Below are 19,098 nucleotides of genomic sequence, written 5' to 3'. Positions count from 1 at the left end.
TCTAGCATGACATGACATTTTTAGTCAAACTTAAATCCTATTCAAGATTTTCAATGATTAACATGGGGTGAATATTTAACATAGCATATTTAGGACACATTTAACATAGGGACAACTATGTTACATTTTAATTTAGAAATAAAATTGCTATGAAAGATAATTTAAGATATTGAGTGCTGCTTAAAGAATAATTTAAAGATAAAAATATATCTTAATTTTTTTATAATAAAATAAATAAACTTCACCGATGATAAAAATTATCTTCTGTAAAGAACTAGAACAAAGGGTAAAATCTTTACCAATTAAAGTGCTGCACGGGTGAAATTCAAACCTTTGACCATTAGTTATTTAAGTGAGGAGACTTCCTATAAGCCATGCGACCTTTTATTCGTACAATAGGAGTATCTTGCTTTATTTGAACAAACAGAAAAGCAAACAAAGCCATATTCTTGTAAAGTACAGAAGCTATAGCTAGGCTAGAAACCAGCAAGTGCAAGGAATGATAAGGCTAATCCTATAAGCCCAAATGATGCTGTGAAAGGGGCAGCTTTGTTAGGGCAAGGACAAAGGTCATCGTCATCGTCGTCGTCGTCATTTGTTGTTGATGGAGATGGGGGTTTTGTTGCAGAAATCCTAATGACATTGATATCAACCTTTTGGCCTTTTAGGCAGTGCCCTGGAAACCCACACATGAACAAATTGTGGCCATGGTTGTTGATCTTTATTGAATCATTTCCTGTGTTGAAGGTTTCTATTGGAGTCCCAGCTGAAACATTGCATGATTTGTACATCTCATATGTCACTCTCATCACATTGTGGTACTCAGGATTGTACTCAAAAACTGCTCACACAAATTCACACACGCACACACATCTCAGTTTTAGTCCTTCCCCTTATAATTCATGGCAACAGTTTTAAAATGAAAACATAAATGCACATATATATCTTGTAGTTTAATTTTTATTTTTATTTTATAATTATGTCTTCTTTTCCTTATCAAGCAAAATAGAACAACTGACTTTTAAATTTAAGACCAAGTTAAAAGTGTTAATAATTTAATTAGAATCTATAATATATATATATATATAAAGGAAAAGTTCACATGTCCTAATTTAATTAGAAAATAGTATGTTAAGTATACAATCTTAATTAATAATTAAATATACTGGAGTTTTCCTCCAATAAACAAAGCTTCTAAAACAAGGATTTTATACCATGCTATAATATAGATGTGGGTTTCATTGGCTTGGAGCCTCTAACGTGGACCCACTTTTTAGTGTCTCTTGCTTGTAACGCGCAATCTTTTAATTGATTTTTTTTCTTTTCTTTTAATTATTAGATTTTATATAAAACGAGAGACTTGTAAATATATGAAGTTTAACTTGTAAATTTATAAATTTTAACATATAAATATTAATTAAACTATTATAAATACAAGAGATCAACTTGTAAAGGTCAAACAAAAATGACTTTTAAATCTTGAAGATTTATTTATAAATTCATGATGTTTTACTTATACATATTAAAACATAAATAATTAATAAATATATTTTCAAAAAAAAAAATTTTGGCCGGTCAATGATGGCTATTGACCAATCAACAATTTACTCACTCTATTAAAAAATATAAGACATTTTTAATATTTTAAAATGTGATTATTACTTTTTTAAAAGTATCCCTATTAAATAAATTATTTTATATTTATTTTAAAGTAAAACATCTCATTAAATAAAGATAAATATAAAAATTTAAATTTAATTTAAAAATAAATAATTATTTTATTAAGAGTTGAGTTGGTAAATTAATTACATTAAAGTTTGATGGGACTTGGGTATTTCCACAAATGGGTGACAATGACTTATAAATAAGTTTTTTTTAACAAGGCTCATTTGTAATTTTCCCTCCAATATAATTTATTTACTTGTTATATCAACGAGGAAATCAAATTATTGAGCAAGTGGGATCTAAGGAACGTACTGATGGTATCACCAACTTGGAAGATCTTGGAGGCAGCCCAGTTCTTGTAGTCCACACGGCCAATGGAGGTCCAACCAGAAGAGCCTCCAACTTTGTACACTGCTCCTTCTGATATTATCATCATCTTCGTCATTATTATTATGCTAATCAACATCACAACATTATTTGTCTGCACCAGCCAAGACATATCTCTCAGAACCAGATTAAGATTAGCTTTAGTTCTCTGTATTTAGCTTCCTTCTTTTGTGTGTGTGTTGAGACTTAATTGGCGATCTTCTCTTTTTATAGATACATTTTTCTCTCTTGTTTGTTCAATAAGGAGATTGATTAGGGTTTTGGAGGTTGCAACTTCAGTAATGGACGTTAAGGAATAATTGGTAATAATTGTTAAATCCAATTTTCATCATAACTTTATAGTTCTTTTATAAGCAAATTCATTAATTTTTCAGTCCCTGTCCCGTTGCCTTTTGTTTTTCAGTTGCTGTGTTTGGTTATGATCATTATCTTATGTTTGTAGAATGCATGCCCTGTTTTTATAATATTAGCTTTTTTATTAATTCATCTGAATGCAATATATACATCAAATCCACTTACAAATTTTGCAACAAAAACTTTTTACACCTCGTCGCCTTCAATTTACCGCTACATTTATACTTATGCATGCAACCAAACTGTATTCTACTCCACATTTTTTCAAGGAAGAAAAATTATATATATTTAAAATATTTGTTTTCAATTAAACTAAGATATATGAATTTTTTATAGATTATTTATTCTATAACAAATTTTCATTATTAATATTATTAATATATTAAAATACACTTGTCTTAATTTGATTGAATAAAAGTATATTAAGTATATAAAATTAAATATATAATTCTTATCATTTTCTAATGGATCTCATTGAGACATGAGCTCTCAAGCTGTTTAGTAAGAAATATTGAAAGATTGAGATTAGATAATCCCAAATGTTTGGTATGTATTACTAGTGAATCCAATCTCAATCCCATGTTATATGAGATTACACAATACCACCACCTCCTCACTCCCTTGGTATTGAAAAGGCAATCTTGTGAGTAATTTTTTTGAGACTAAAATGCCCCTCATTTCTACATCAACAATTCGTTTAGATCATCACTTTGTCTTCTTCTTTTGCTACCATGGGCTTAGATCATCACTACATTCAAGCTTTCTCCAACTCCATTTCCTTTGTCTTCATCTTCAAACCCAAGTTAGTGATGTCGGTGGCAATTCTAGGGTCTAGACTTCATCCTTGGCTTCTTTAGCATAGTAGCTACCGATAGTTCCAGACTCCATCATGCCTTCAAACCCAGGTCCCCACGCCGACAAGAGATGTCTTGAGAGATCTTCGAACTCACCAATGACGACAATAGGGAGGTGAAGTACTTCCATGGAGATGAATCTAGATTTTTTGAACATGGAATTGGAGTGAAGGTACCTTAGTAAAGTGTATCTAGTCAACCTCATTCTCTTTAGTTTTCAATTTTAAGTGCAGACATTGAAGGAGGAATAATAAGGAAGGAAGAAGATGAGGGCAATTGTGTCTTTTAACTTACTTTTTTTTATTTGAATTTTATTTATTTTTTAATCCCATCACATACCAAACATCATTTTGAAAATTATCCCTACTTTCACTCACAATCACATTCACAATCTCTTAAAAATTGATACCTTGTACCAAATAGGGCTTAGGGTTTGAATTTGATCTTGTCAAATGAAATGGTTCCTATTATTGTTTATAAGCTATATGTCACTTCCTATATCGGAAGAACTTGGGGAGGGTCCTAACTATACAAGTGGGTGTGCTGAACGTTTTAGTGGATTAACATTTTGGGAAGAGAATAATGGCCTCGTGACAAAGTGGTATCAGAATTAGACTCAAGTTTACTCAATCAATAAGCCTCTCTGGTGGATCACCTATGATAGGGGCGTCACGGATTAGTCGAGAGAGCTGTTAGGTCTCACATCGAAGAAACTTGAAAAAAAAACTTAACTACATAAGCAGGTGCGCTACACGCCCTAATAGACTAACCTTTTAAAGAGAAAATAATAACTTCATGACATAGCATCTCAATAAGAGTTTGCTAAAAAGTGGTTCATTGTCAAAGACTCTTGAATCTAGTCGCATAATAAAACCCTCCTTTTTTTTTTTAATAAGGAAAGTCATATGCTTGAACTTGTGCTTGTGTGCCAGTGTATGTATGTTTAGGTGCGTGTTTAAGTTGTCAAGCTAGCAAAGAAAAGGTTGGTTGATGACCTGATTGGCCACTTGGACTGTTGAAAGAAAAGGTGTTCTTGTAAGTCTATTATTGTGGGATATATGATATTTTGTAATTTAAATTCTGTTTCGATTAAAATAATAATTTATTAAAAATATAATAAATTATATTAAATCTGAACAATAACTATTAAATCTAGACAATTCATATCAGTACTGATTACAAAAGTATACGATAATCACGATGCTCAAAAGGATATTGTCAATATTGAAGGGTTTGCAAACCTTACAGTGCAATATAGTAGCAAAGTCACATACAAGGGACGGCGGGCACCTGCCTCCGCATTTGGGAAAATTATATCTAACTAGTATGGAATTTCAAATTTTGCACCCCCTCTTTTTTATATTTTGCACCTAATTTTTTTTAATATTTTAAACATTAAATCCATTTGATTTTTTCTCTAGATTTAGAATCCAAATTAAATTTTTCAATTTTTTTATTGTTTATAGGTATCCTTTTATTAGAGGAGATCTTGTTTGATTCACAGTTGCACACTAAATATCAAAACTTTAATACAATAAATATATATAATTAATTTTTTAATATTAAATTATTTTTAACATTATTTAAAAAAAGGAAAAAAAAAACAGAAAATTGCCCACCTTAATTTAGGGTCCTGGCAGCTGGCTCTGCACTGGTACAATATTCTCTTAAAGAAATTTCTGTCACCAAATTCTTCAATATAATTATTATATGAGAATGAGATTATTCCATTTTTGGGATCATATTCTATTGCACCATGATGTGAAGGATGGAAGCATAAGAAATCCTAAGGATTTTTCGGTCAATTACATCGGAAGTTAGTTAAGTCAATAGAATTGGGCTTGAACATGTTGTTTGGTAATTGAAATGATATATATATATATATATATATATATATATGGAAAGTGTTGGGAACTTTACGAAAAGACTTGCACTAAGTAACATACAAGGCTTTGTTTTGCATACGCGCTCATTCAAAATTTTGTTGTGTTTAGTCTCGACTTGAAATCATGAATTAGTCTCTACTTTATCTTAATTATTATATATTCTTTCTTATTTTTTTAAAACCTAAACCTCTTTTTATATATTTATTGATAGGAAAAACATAACTAATAACCATATAGTTTTATTTATTATATTTTATTATTGGTCTCTGTATTTTTTTTTTTTTTCCAAATCCTTATAGTTTGTTTCATTTATAACATTAGTTTTTCTATTTTTAAAAGTGCCTAGAGAGACGATGGTGTAATACTAACGGTATTAAATTATCTGACATGTAATTAACAATGTTAAATCTTGTGCTTAATGTTAAAATAAAAAGAAAGAAACAAAGAAATTACAAATCATAAAATACAGAATAAGGAAATCAATTGAAAGAAATTTAAAACTATAATTGAATATACAAAGACAAAATAAACTCTAGTTAAAAAAAAAACAATGAATGGCTTCAAAATCAGAAAAATGAAACAAGGTACGTCTTAATGCTGCGAATGAAACCAAAACAAAGGTGATGATATGAGTTCAAAGTCTGTAAAAATGAATAAAATAAAACCGAACAGTGGTTTGGTGAGCACTGAAATGACATTAATTACACGTTGGATAATTTAACATCGTCGGCACTATATTATTATTCTTCTGAACATATATAAAAATAGAAGGACTAATATTATAAGTGAAAAAAAAAATTATAAGGACTTAGTATAACAAAAAAAAAGTATAGGATCCAATAATAAGACATGATAAAATTATAGGAATAAAAAATATATTTTCCTTATTAATATTGGCAACACATTTTCTTCATGGGCGAACCTTCACTGAAATATCATTGTGCCTGCCTAGATTTCACAACTATTGATTGATTATTCGTGATATATGATTTTTGAATACATTTTGGGTCAAATAACGAAGAACGTTGACAAAGATTATGGTGTAAAAAGTAGAAACTTTAGGGGTTTGACATGCTCATTGATGTTTTGCTGGGTGACAATAATGTGAATGTAAGTTTTTTAAAAAAATAAAATAAAATAAAATGTGAATGTAAGTTACTAAGATGGACCATGAAAGTGTGTAGGTTCTAACTACGTAAGAGCATTTTTTGAGACGGACAAAAATAATTGGAATTCTTTAGTTATCTTTTTTCATTTGGTCTTTCACCTCAATTTTCATCGAGATACTAGCCAGTGAAATCAAATTTCACCGTTACAAATATATTACCATAAAGTTGCTTGAGGTTTGCTTTTATTCAGCTAGTTTCAAATAAAAAAAATATAAAATATATTGAATCTAAAAATATAAAGAAAAAATTAATCTACATGCCTTTCTAGTTTTCTATAATTTTAAATTATGTATCTGTAATTTATTTTGTTTTAATCAAGTTCTTATAGTTTTGGCCAAAACAAAAATCAACCCCTTATAATTTTGGTTGATTAAATATGCTAGTCTTAGAATATATGTTAAAATTTTTAATCAATGATTGACTTTTCAAAAAAAATAATTTTAAAATTTATAGCGAGTTTGATTTAATACTTTTAACCAAAATTGATTTAATACAATACTTAATTTTTTAATAAAATGTTATATGTATAAAAGTTATTTAGGAGACATGACTTAATTATATAAATTTTGAGTTATAAAAATCACATAATTAATTTTAAAATTATATAATCTTTTAATAAAAATATAAAAGTTCTTAATTTTATTTTTAAAAGGAAAAATTAAAGTATTTTAACTTTTTGTGGTGTAATAAAGCATTTTAACTTTGAGAGACTAACATATTTAATGGATTAAACTATACAAATTTAATTAAAATGAAATAAGTTACAGGGATATAATTCAAAATCGAACAAGATTATAAGGCCATACATATTAATTTTCTCAAATATAAAAAAGGAAAAGATAGATACCAAAAAGCTTCACTAAAACTATTTTTTAAAAAGGATGATCTTTTCAATTTAAAATATAGAATGGCCTATAAAAGTAATTGTGTTTTCTTTTTTAATTTAATTTTTAAGGAAAAAAGATATTTTGAAGGAACTTTAAGGCTTTAATTACGTCTAAAGATTCAGGATTATAAAAATTTTAAAGAAAAATTAAAATCATTCTTATAAAGGATGACTATTGTGAAAAACTTTCAAAAGTAATCTTTATAAAAAAAAACTACTAAAATAAATCAAATCAAATGTATGTCAGAAAGTTTTTGGAGATTTACTCATAAACAAAAATTAAAATTAATTTTTTTAGTAATGGTTTTAAATTATCACTGTTAAAAAGTAAAAAAATGAAAAATTCGGAAATTCAGTTGAATGAAAAATTAGAGTTTGGTTTAAAAAAGAAATTTATTTCCGGCCAAAGATTTTTCATTTTTGTTTTCAATTTCTAGAATTCGGGGTCCTTAAATATAATAAAACATTTAAAAGGTCTTCAAATATCATTGTTCCTAAGTAATAAAATTAAAGAAGAATTGTAATTAGATTTGAAAAAAAAAAATTAATTATTATAACGTTTATTTTGTGTAGAATTTTAATATAATCGTCCCTAAAATCAACGAAACGGGGGATTCGATCTCTTAGCAAAGAGGACTAGAAAACGCAAGGCAAGTACGCGACTAAGTGGCGATAATGGAATGCACAAATTTCGGAATTCAATGGCGGAGTTATCAGCGCCGCGCATATCAGATCAGAGCTTCATTCTAGGCGGGAAAATCAAACTAAGAGTGATGGCGAGAGCAAGAATTGGATGACGAAAAGGAGATAATTTAGACTGACGATACAGCGTTTGAGGAAGAAGAGCAAGAAATTGGAGGAAGAATCAGCATAACTGTCAAGCTTTGAGCAAATTATAGCTGAAGTATCACTTTCACGCTTCTTTAGATCAGGTAACCGCTTGGAGATATCCCTTTGCTTTCTTTTCCACTCCTACAAATATTGCCCACGAAATACAATCCGATATTGGGTAGCCTGAATACTCAACTGCTACGAATTTTTGCAGAAGATTTGGATTGGATTTTCATTGCTGGTGATTTTGCTGGGTTATTATAAGGGGATGCCATCAACTGAAAATGGGTGCAGCAATAAGTCTCCAATTTATTTTAGGAACTGGAATTTGGATCCTCCCTATTGATGCTCCTTGGTAACTTTGTGATGCTTTTATTTGAATTGTATTTTTCATATTTTTGTTTTTTCATTCAACCGCATATTATATTAATAAGTAGAAATATACACAGCCTGAAAGTTTGACAACGTGCAATATCATTCTGAATCCACCTCAGTGGAAAGGAGGTAGATTGATAACCTAAAACAAAAGGCTATGTGGAAGTTTCTGTAAATGAGCAATCATAGGAAAGGAAAAAGGACTTGACACAAACTGCTGATCCCTAATAAAACAAAGTATTCCTGCCACTGGATTGATCCACTATTGATTTATCAGTTGCTGATTAAACACAATTAGTTTGCTCGACCTTCGCCTTTTTTTTTTTTTTTAACTCCTGCTAATTTGAAGAATATTGTCCAATTTAAATTTTGATAGTGTCATTCTATTATGGACCACCATATGTTGCATCTTGCTTATCTGGTGCCAACTGAGATATGAAGTTTACATGTTTTTGTTAGAGTTATGCTTTTAGTTTATAAACAAGTAATTAGCTTTGGGTTCACTGTTTAGTCTTTCTCAATCAGTTGCTGCTGTTTGTTTGTTTGTTTGTTTGTTGAGTTAATTGAAGATAGGCCAGGGATGCGTGTTTATGATTCTCTCTACTTTCCCCAACTAGCTTTTGACAGCTAAACGAATCTCACCTTTTGACGTTTATCTCTCAGGACGGAAGAATTAAAGCCAGAGGAATTAGGAATCGATAAGGAATCATTGGACCTCATACCCAAAGACATCCTTGATGTACCTAAAGAATTTCTTGAGCTCTTGTGTGATCGCTTATCATTTACAGACCAACTTCAATTTGCTAGAGTCTGCAAGTCATGGCACTCTTTGGCCTTTGGAAGACCTGACCCTAAAGCATATGAGACTCCATGGCTCATTGGTCTCACTGAAGGCCCCACTTTCCGTGGAAGTATATACAACCAGGTAACATGCCATCAGATACGAGCAAAATCATTCAAACATTCCAAACCGCATATTATTGGATCCTTCAAGGGATGGTTATATCTGCAATATAAATCAATCAATTTAACCCAGCTTGTAAATATGTTCTCCAATATTCATCATGATCTCCCTCGTTTGTCCACTATAAAGAATTTTACCCCTTCTGATATAAAGCATGTAAGAGCTTTTGCAGTATCATTATGCAATTTTATGGGACCCATTATGATTGCAATTGTTTCTAGTCTTGGGAACCTAGCTTTGTGCAAGATTGGAGGCCGTAGGTGGAAAGGTCATAAAAAAGAGGAACAATATATTAACCTAACATTTTGCAAATCGAAATTGTATGCAATGAGAAAGGAATTCAACCGGGTTGACATAAATGAAACTGATGACAAATTGGAGCTCTCTCTTGTGGCTGTTATAGATTCTTCGGAAGTTATTGATGCCTCATTACCATTGCCTCCACCCTTCCAGGCCTACCTACTGGGGGATTCTAAAGATAATAATCTTGTTCTTGTGTTACAACATCGTAAGATGTTGGATTCTGTTCTGATGGCCATTGAGTTTGAGATATTTAAGATAAAAGATGGAGATCAATTAGTGAAAGTGGATACGTTGGATGATCAAATTGTGTTACTGAGTGACTCGTGTTCTGAGATTATTGATGTTAAAGATTGCCTTCCTTCTACCTTTTTCCCAGGAAACCAAATATGTTTCACTACTGGATTTGATTATGATCTTGGTATCTATTCCTTCAAATATGAAACCACTGAATGGTTATTGCCATTCAGAAAAATGTATTGCCTACATTGGATATTTCCTAGATTAATTGCATCCCAATGTAATTGTGAATCACATCCTAAATGTTAAATTTTGTACTCATCATATATTCAATAAAATCTCAAGTTTCAAGCCTTTTTGTTCAGTTGCGCGATTTCCTCTGTTTTGTTTGTCATTAGGGTTATTCTTCTTTGTTGTTCCATCCATTGTATGTGGGTATTATAAAGTGTGAAGCTTTTAAACTAAGTAGTATCATCGATATCAAATTAAAATTAGTATCAAATATGAACCTTTTATCAAGAATTACTATTTGTGAAAAAAAAAAACAAAGTCCATCTCCTATCCAATGAATGTTACTCCTTCCCTTCAACAAATATACAAGACATTTTTTAAGAAATTGAATATTAAAAATGTAAAAAAATTTAACATTTCAACTGTAATTAATATATTTTTTCAAAAATACCTTAATAAATAAATTATTTTAAATTTATTTTAAAGTGAAATACTCTCTTAAATAAAAATAAAAATATAAAAATAATGTTAATTTAAATATAAATAATTATTTTATTAAAAGATAAGATTCAATTCAATTGAGGAAGTATATTCATATCTTTAATGGACAATAAAAAAACAAAGTTAAAGTATTCTTTTTCTGGCCCAAAAAAAAAAAGTCAAACTATTCTTTAATCCTATATGTTTTTGGGCTGAATTTTCATTTAGTATATTGATTCTTTGCCTAAAATGGCCCAAAAAAAAACATAATATTTAATCTTTATAATTTTATCAGGTTTTATTTTTAACACTTATATTTTTTTAAGTGTTTTCAGTTTTTATAATTTTAAAAAAATTCAGTAATCTTTGTTTTTTTAAATCTTTATAGTTTTTTTTTCAGTAATTTTAGTTTCTATAAAAACTGAAAGCATTGAAAAGAAAAAGTTATAGAGATTAAAAACAAAACACAATCAAACTACAAGACTAAAGATTATCTTTTAAAAAAAAATTATGACCGTCCTCCAAAACAACTGGCAACTTATATATTTTTTTACCCAATTTCTCTGATTAAAAATAAAAATTAAAGAGCAGTTTTGCTCTTTAACTGTTTGTTCCTAAATTTATTTATAGTCTAATTTTCCCTTCGGCATTTAAAACTGAGCGCATAATTGAATGGAAAAATGCTCTTTAATCTAAATAAGAATAATAATATTTTGCAATATAATTTCATATTTTCTTTCCTTTTTTGAAAATTTTTAATTTTATCTTTTGGATAAGTATTTTGAAAATTTCATATTTTAAATTTTTTAATCTTATTTTTTATTAAATATGATTTGTTATCTAATGACTTACTTATCATGTTTAAGGGTGATTACAAAATCGATTGGGTTCCATTTTAGACGCGGAATAAGGGGGAAAATTGATTATTGATTTTGCCAAAATGTGTACCTATTTGGTTTTTCTGTGTAATTTGTTTTTTTCAATGTTTTTCTTTTTCTTTTTCTTTTTTTGGGATTTGATTTGCACGAGCTTAGTTTGTCTTAATTGAAAATTTTTAAACAAACATTTTAAATTTTCTCAAAAGTCTTTTTTTTTTGGGAAAAGTGATTGTTTCATCTATATTCTTTTTCATATATGCATGCATCTTATTATTTTTAAAAGCCAATCATTTAAAGCAACTTCTCAAAATAATAAAAAATATAATTCTTTAAAAGTTTATTTTTTAAAAAATTTAAAAAATATATACTAAATGCCACCATTATATCTTATACCAAAACCAATGAATAAGCGTAAAAAATAAGATAAACTAGAATGAAACCTCTTAAAATTATTGGTCTTTTGATCTTTTCGCATTTGAATTTGATCCTAGCGTATTTTATTTATCCTGATATGATTTGAAATAAATGAAAATTATCTAGTTTAATTATTATTTTATCTTCTTATTATATAAGGCATATCATCTAAAAATCATCATCATATAATTACAAGGCATATAAACGATTCAAATCAAATTTCACTGGCCTAAATATACAACGTAGTATATAATGCTAGTCTGCTGCATAGCAACACTAAGCGTTGTTTCGAAGTTGGATATCATCATAAAAGTAAAATTTTACCCAAAGTAAGTGGTATATTTTCTATATTTTTTTCACAACTTGCTAAGTTCTTTTACATTATATATAAAAACTGATCTTATGAATGAACTATTCTCAATATAGTAGTGTAGTTAACACAGAATATGGAAGAGTCAAAGCAAAAAGAATTGATGAGAAGCGAGAAGAGATTGTTTGATCTTATACCAAGGGACATTCTTGAGTTCTTGTGTGATAACTTATCCATTCAAGATCAACTTCAATTTTCTAGGGTTTGCAAGTCATCTTGTTCTCTGGTTTTCAAACGACCAAACCCTAAAGCACGGGACACTCCATGGCTCATTGGTCTCATTGATGATCAGAAGTCATCGTCCTCCTTCAAAACAATGTATGAGTATGACGACCAAGTCACTTGTTATCAGATAGGAACAAAATCATTCGAACATTACGATCCAGACATTCTCGGATACTTCAAGGGCTGGTTATACGTGCAATATTTCTGCAACAACAACGTAATGCAGCTTGTGAATCTCTTCACCAATATTCACATTGATCTCCCATGCTTCTCTGATAATCTCTATGCCAAAGCTTTTGCATTATCTTTTTGCAAATCTATGAGACCCATTATGATTGCAATTGTTTCTCAATATGGTGACTTGGCATTGTGCAAGATTGGAGACAGTACATGGAAAACTCATCATCAACATCATGATCATCACCGAGATGATGCATGTTACTATGTTAATATAACATTTTATCATGAAAAATTGTATGCTGTGAGCGAGAAATTTCACAAGGTTGACATATTTGAGATTGATGATGATTTGAGGTTTGTTCTTGTGGGTGTTGTAGATTCTTCACAGGTCATTGATGTTTCGTTATTGCCATTACTTCGACAAGCATATTTAGTGGAGGATCATGAAGGAAATAATCTGTTTCTTGTGATGCAACATCACCAGATGTTTGGTTTAACTTTTGAGTTTGAGATCTTTAAGGTGGAAGATGATCATCATCAGTTTGTGAAAGTGGATACATTGAGAGATCAGATTCTGTTACTGGGTGATTCATGTTCTGAGATTATTAACGTTAAAGATTGTTCCAATGATAATTCTCCGATTTTTGAAGGTAACCAAATATGTTTCATTGGTACATTTTATCATGATGTTGGAATCTATTCACTCAAAGATGAAACTATTATTTGGGCATCGCCAGGGAGGGACATGCGTTGTCTGCATTGGATATTTCCCAGATTTACTACAACTGAATGTAATTGCAAGTCACATCTTGCATTGGCCTAGATATTATTAAAATATTTATTAGTTATTATTAAGTTTATCTGTATATGGTAAGCATTTCATATCAATAAAGAAAGACACTTTTTTCTGGTCTCCTTTATTTTTTTCTTCACTTCTTTCAATATATTCATGATTATTATTTTATATATGTGCGTGAGTTATATTTTCTTATAAATAGTGACCTTTCTTCTGTTTTTGTTTATGTCACTTTAATTTTCACGAGTTAGTGAGTGTCTATACTAGAGTCATAAAATTTCATCAACAATACTTAAAAATTCATACTTTACCAGAAATAAATGAAACAATGAGTTAAATGACAATTTTATGAGGATGCACATAAATCAAGGAGCGAATTTGGGATTTATTCAGAACATTCACTGAATCTGAATCCGTAACAAAAATAGTATAATATGTTGGCTCAATTATTTGATTCGGATTCGGCAACCTCTCAGATAAATGAATGACATACACATACATGTTGAGTTGCCGTACTCTGTTCCATTTGTTGTGGAAGGTTCTTGAATATTTAGATTTTTTATTTTCATTACAAAATTTAAAAAATAATATTTAAACAAAATTTATATTTTGAAATTATTTTTCTCATTTTTTAATTAATTCTGCGTTTTTTGGCCAAAAAAAAAAAATTAATTCTGCGTTTGAAAGACCTGTGGATATAGGGAGATCAAAGCCGAAGATATATGCATGTTTATATTAAAGAAAAGAAGGCCAAACAATTAAAAACGGAGATTTGTATTTCCATTGACTTGGAGTAGTAGCACACCACAAAATTCAAATAACTTAGTTTTAGAATCATTTAATGTGATAGATAAATTTAAAAATTAAAATAAACAAATCTCAAGATATTTAATTTAATATATACTATACACTATAGAGAGAGATATATATAATAATATTTTAGATAAATTATTTAATTATCCAAAAAATACTACCACATGGAAATTAAAGTAAGTTCGTGCCTATAAACACAAATTCCTAAGAAAACTCAGACTTTTAATAATCCCGTGGTGTGTGTGTAGGGTTTGGGGTTTTACTATAAACTACATTCATTTATTTAAATTTTGTTCGTCAAACATAGATTATTTAAATTTTGTTTCGTGACAGAATTGCAATCTGGAAATCACGCTATTATATATATTTTTCTTTTTTTGGTAAAATCATGGTCTTATATTGACTCTGTCCTAAGCTAACTTTCAAAATCATGGTCTTTTGGCTAAACAAGCTGTCATGGAGGCTTATTTTCAGGAGATTGAATGGGATCTAATGTTAAACATGTCATTTGTCAAGTATACATTAAATAAAAAATTGTTAAATGATAAATTGGTCCCTAAAATATATGTTGAGGATTATCAGCTATCAGGGATCTTCAAGTCGCTTTTAGTGCAATGTTCTCATTTAATTTTTAAAAATTGTGTAATGTTACCTTTATTATTAAGGAAAGTTAAATTTGACCACTAGTTAATTATAATGAAAAAAAAAACCTAAAAAATTACATAATAGATCTATGGAAATTTTCTTGATTTTTTTGTAATTTTTTATGTCAATGTCTGTAATTTTTAAATCATTTTTAACCAATTAACTTTTGAAATAAATTTTTATTAACAGGAGGAATCACATTGTATTGTTTTTAAAAATTTAAAAAATTATACCAAAATTGAGTATAACTTAGGAGTCAATCATTTTGTCATTTAATCCGATGAGGGAGATCTTCAAAGAAGCTCTCCCATGTCATGACCCTCAAACCATAGCATTCTCTAAGTCGATGATATTGTAATTGAGTCACAAAATTAGAAAATTCGATATATTTTATTCACTTGGCACTTAATTACTCATGTGCGTGCGTGCGTGCTCAATCTATTAGCTATTTGTGTTGAAAGCATAAAAAAAAAAACATTTACTTTCCTCCCATATTTATAAAGAGTTAATAATTTAAATCAAATTTGACAAGTCAACTTGAATGAGGTCAAAAAATTTTAAGGCCGAATCTAAGTTTAAAAAAAAAATTATTTTACTTTGAGTTACTTCAATAAGCCCCATGAAATTTGTGCCAAACCCAAATATAGGTTGCATTTGGTTATTAGAATAGAATAGATTAAAAAAATAAAGGTAAAAATAAAATGATTAAAAGGGATAGATAAGAACATTCTTAAGAGGAAGGGTAATTTAATTTATGAGATTATGAATCACAATTCATGAGATTTTTGAAGGTATTATAATTTTCATATTTGTAATATATATTAATGAGTTTTATCATACTTATTATAAAAAAAAGAGTGATTTACTTTATTTGTGTCTTGATTTTTTTAAATTTATTCTATTTTATTTTTATTTTTAGTGACCAAATGGGATGTTAAATTCTTTTTTATTTAATTTATCTTTAAGATTTAAATTTAAGAGAATAATGTTCGCAAAAAATTAGGACAAAATAATTAGGGGAATAAAATAAATAAGGCGGGCCAAGGGGCGTGACCCGGGAAGGGAATGCACAAATTCTGGATCGTATTTAAAGCTGATCGACGTTAATATGAGGGACAAGGTGAGAGCAAAGGGCGAAGCAGAGAAAGGACGATCAAGGAGAAGAAGAGAGGAGCAATTGGAAGGAAAATTTTAGCGTTGAGACATATCATCTTCTCCTTCACGCTTGTTGTCTTAAGTAAGTGCTTCGCGATTTTCTTATTCTCTACCTAATTGATCTTGTTTTTTTGGGCACGCATGCCTAAAAATATTCATGGTATGAGATAATCCTGTTTGTTTTGAGATTCTGAAGGTTTTAGACTTCCCTCTCCTCTAAATTGGAGAGTTTTTGGGAGTCAAAACCTCTTTTCCCCATTAACCAAACAAGAAATCATTAGAATCACTCCCGTCCTAATCACTCCTCTCCATTAAATCAAAACCCTGAAAAAACCCTGAAATACAGCCTGAGATTCTTTTTGGAACCGGTTGGGTAGTCTTAATCTATATTGAATGCTTTGTTGCCGTGGATTTTTGCAGGATATTTGATATACATGGCATCCCAGGGATGCGTCATGTTTGATGGATGATAATGGGTGCAGTTATAAGTCTTCACTTTATTTTACCAACTGGAGGTTGGATCTACCCTACTGGAGTTCCTTGGTGACTTTTTGATATTTTTGTTTGAGTTATATTTCATAAACAAGAATCAATTGGTTGAATTGCATTGGCAAATTTATTTTGAACCTTAAGTATATGATTGCTTTTAATATACTCCCTCCCTAGCAGGGGCTTTGTTATATTCTCTAATAGTTGGAAATTGTAAGAGTAGTGATTAAGGGTAGATGCAATAGCGATCCCTTCTCATAAATAGGGCCAAAAGTGGAACATTAGGTTGCTTTTATAATTGATGTGCGCAATTTAGTTGAAAACACCTTATAATGTAGAAGGACTATATATTATGATTCTTTCCATTTTTTTTTTACTGTGAAATAAATTCAGTTTATGATGTGATTTATGAGCATCAAAGAGTTGCAGAGTTCTAGTTTTTCACTACTCCCTGGTAGGAATTGCTCAAAAAGATCTTGTTGATATTTAACTGAATGTCATTTTCTAATCTTGTTACCTTAGCATGGAAGAATCTTCTCAAGAAGCATTGAGAATCAATGAGAGGTTGTTCTACTTCATACCTAGAGACATCCTCGATATTCCCAAAGATGTTCTTGAGCTCCTGTGTGATCGGTTATCGATTTCAGAACAACTTCAATTTGCTAGAGTCTGCAAGTCATGGCACTCAGTGGCCTTCAAAAGAGTTAATCCTAAAGCACATGAGCCTCCATCACTCATTGGTCTCTCGAATGACCCCACTCTATTTGGAAGAAGAATACACAACCAGATAACATGCTATCAAATACAACCAAAATCATTCCAGCATTCTGATCCATATATTATTGGATCATTCAAGGGATGGTTATGTCTGCAATATTACAAGGAGGAACTAATCCAGCTTGTGAATCTCTTCTCCAATATTCATCTTGATCTCCCATCTTTGTCTACCATGAAGTTTATACCTTCTCATAAATCTCTCTCTCTTGTTGGCCCTAGTAAGCATGCCAAAGCTTTTGCAGTATTATTCTGCAGATTTTTGAGTCCCATTATGATTGCATTCGTTTCTAAATATGGGAAGTTAGCCTTGTGTGAGATTGGAGGCAGTGCTTGGGAAGCTCATGAAACAGATGAACAATATGTCAATGTGGCATTTTACAATAACAAATTATATGCTATCAGAAAGAAATATAACAAGGTTGACATATTTGAAATTGACCATGATTTGAAGCTTTTTCATGTGGGTGCTATAGAAATTGACAATGATATCAAGCTTTTTCCTCTAGCTGTTGCTGGTTCTTCTCGAGTTACTAATGCAAAGTGGGATCTACCATTCCAATCATATTTAGTGGTGGAGCCTCAAGAAAATAATCTTTTTCTTGTGATGCACCATCGTAAGGAGGTTAAAGTTGATTTTTTGACAGTTGAGTTTGAGATCTATAAGGTGTATGAAGATCGGCTTGTGAAAGTGGATACGTTGGGAGATCAAATTGTATTGCTGAATGACTCATGCTCTGAGATAATTAACGTTAAGGATTGTCCTCCTTCCCTTCTTTTTCGAGGTAACCAAATATGTTTCACTAGTAATTTGAATAAGAATATTGGGATATATTCTTTCAAAGATGGAATTGTTAATTGGTTACCTCCGTTCAGAACGTTTTATGGTATCCATTGGATGCTTCCCAGACTTGTTGGTAAATGTACCTCTGAATCTCACACATCAATGTGTTGTCCTAAATTATCTGAACCACCATAAAATAGCTGTTATTTTCTTTAGAAGAGCAATAAAGATTTATTTACTTTTTGTTCCATAACTCTTTTGCCTTCTGTACTCTTATTTCCTTCATTTTGTCCTAGGTTATATACGTGCATACCTCTGTACCGTGTGGATGTATAGGTTTGTTTGTATTGATGAATATATTCAATGGTTTATACTTCATTTTGACTGCACAATACAATAAACATGATAGAAAATTATCACAGGGTATTTATATGAACTATGATGGGTCTTATTTAGCGTTGAGGTCTTCAAAGGCTAGACCTAAAAAACCTGGTTTTGGTAAGAAACTATGATGGGTAGTTATCTGAGATTGATCGTGCAAAGTTCGGCTTTTTGCAAAATTGACACCTGCCTACTCCATTATTTTGGACCAGAATTTTAATTTTCATAACTGCATTATGGTGTTTCAGCCCTAGAAGGCACATGCTAAAGAGAGAGAAAATATAAAATATATCTCCATGTCCTATTCAATTCCAAGTTTGCTTCCAGGCTAGAGGAAAATATTTGGGAACTTGAATTGATGTTGGAAGAGAGGAGTTTTTTTAGTTTATCAAGAAGTTATTGATAGAATTGTAAACCAGTGGCATGATACTAGAAATCAATTTGGAACAGTTATGAATAAGTGCCAATTAAGTGACTTATTTTTAAATAAGTCTTGTAAATTTTATTTTTTATTTCTTGTAAAGAGGGAAAATGATTGAATTGTTATTTCATTTTCAACTTTTTAAACTAAT

The 19,098-nt window shown here is 30.0% G+C and overlaps 3 protein-coding genes across 5 annotated transcripts; 2 read left to right on the top strand and 1 right to left on the bottom strand.

Moving 5' to 3' along the window:
- Positions 1 to 476: 476 nt before the first annotated feature.
- Positions 477 to 3,390, bottom strand: LOC129319661 (uclacyanin 1-like). Its single transcript, XM_054964751.1, has 3 exons — positions 3,244 to 3,390; positions 1,978 to 2,146; positions 477 to 841 (listed from the first exon to the last, which is right to left on the bottom strand). Exons 1-3 carry the CDS (start codon positions 3,388 to 3,390, stop codon positions 477 to 479), a joined length of 681 nt encoding a protein of 226 aa, XP_054820726.1.
- A 4,430-nt stretch (positions 3,391 to 7,820) lies between these two features.
- Positions 7,821 to 10,262, top strand: LOC129320718 (uncharacterized). 2 transcript variants are annotated; one of them, XM_054966281.1, is made up of 3 exons: positions 7,821 to 8,133; positions 8,247 to 8,387; positions 9,071 to 10,262. In XM_054966281.1, the coding sequence occupies exons 2-3, from the start codon at positions 8,317 to 8,319 to the stop codon at positions 10,218 to 10,220; spliced, it is 1,221 nt and encodes a 406-aa protein (XP_054822256.1). In that variant the 5' UTR covers positions 7,821 to 8,133; positions 8,247 to 8,316; the 3' UTR covers positions 10,221 to 10,262. The 2 variants fall into 2 exon arrangements, with proteins under 2 accessions (XP_054822256.1, XP_054822258.1); XM_054966283.1 differs by having other exon boundaries at positions 8,215 to 8,387.
- A 5,781-nt stretch (positions 10,263 to 16,043) lies between these two features.
- LOC129320387 (uncharacterized) lies at positions 16,044 to 18,523 on the top strand. Of its 2 annotated transcripts, none has more exons than XM_054965816.1 (3): positions 16,044 to 16,180; positions 16,519 to 16,613; positions 17,110 to 18,523. In XM_054965816.1, the coding sequence occupies exons 2-3, from the start codon at positions 16,561 to 16,563 to the stop codon at positions 18,338 to 18,340; spliced, it is 1,284 nt and encodes a 427-aa protein (XP_054821791.1). In that variant the 5' UTR covers positions 16,044 to 16,180; positions 16,519 to 16,560; the 3' UTR covers positions 18,341 to 18,523. The 2 variants fall into 2 exon arrangements, with proteins under 2 accessions (XP_054821791.1, XP_054821790.1); XM_054965815.1 differs by having other exon boundaries at positions 16,519 to 16,641.
- The last annotated feature ends 575 nt before the right edge of the window (positions 18,524 to 19,098 follow it).

The sequence above is a fragment of the Prosopis cineraria genome, unplaced genomic scaffold, assembly GCF_029017545.1.
Source record: "Prosopis cineraria cultivar Desert tree isolate PC_DT_omini unplaced genomic scaffold, ASM2901754v1 PC9, whole genome shotgun sequence".
Classification (NCBI taxonomy): Eukaryota; Viridiplantae; Streptophyta; class Magnoliopsida; order Fabales; family Fabaceae; genus Prosopis; species Prosopis cineraria.
Note: the sequence above shows the minus strand (reverse complement) of the source record. Positions and strands in the feature narration are given on the sequence as shown.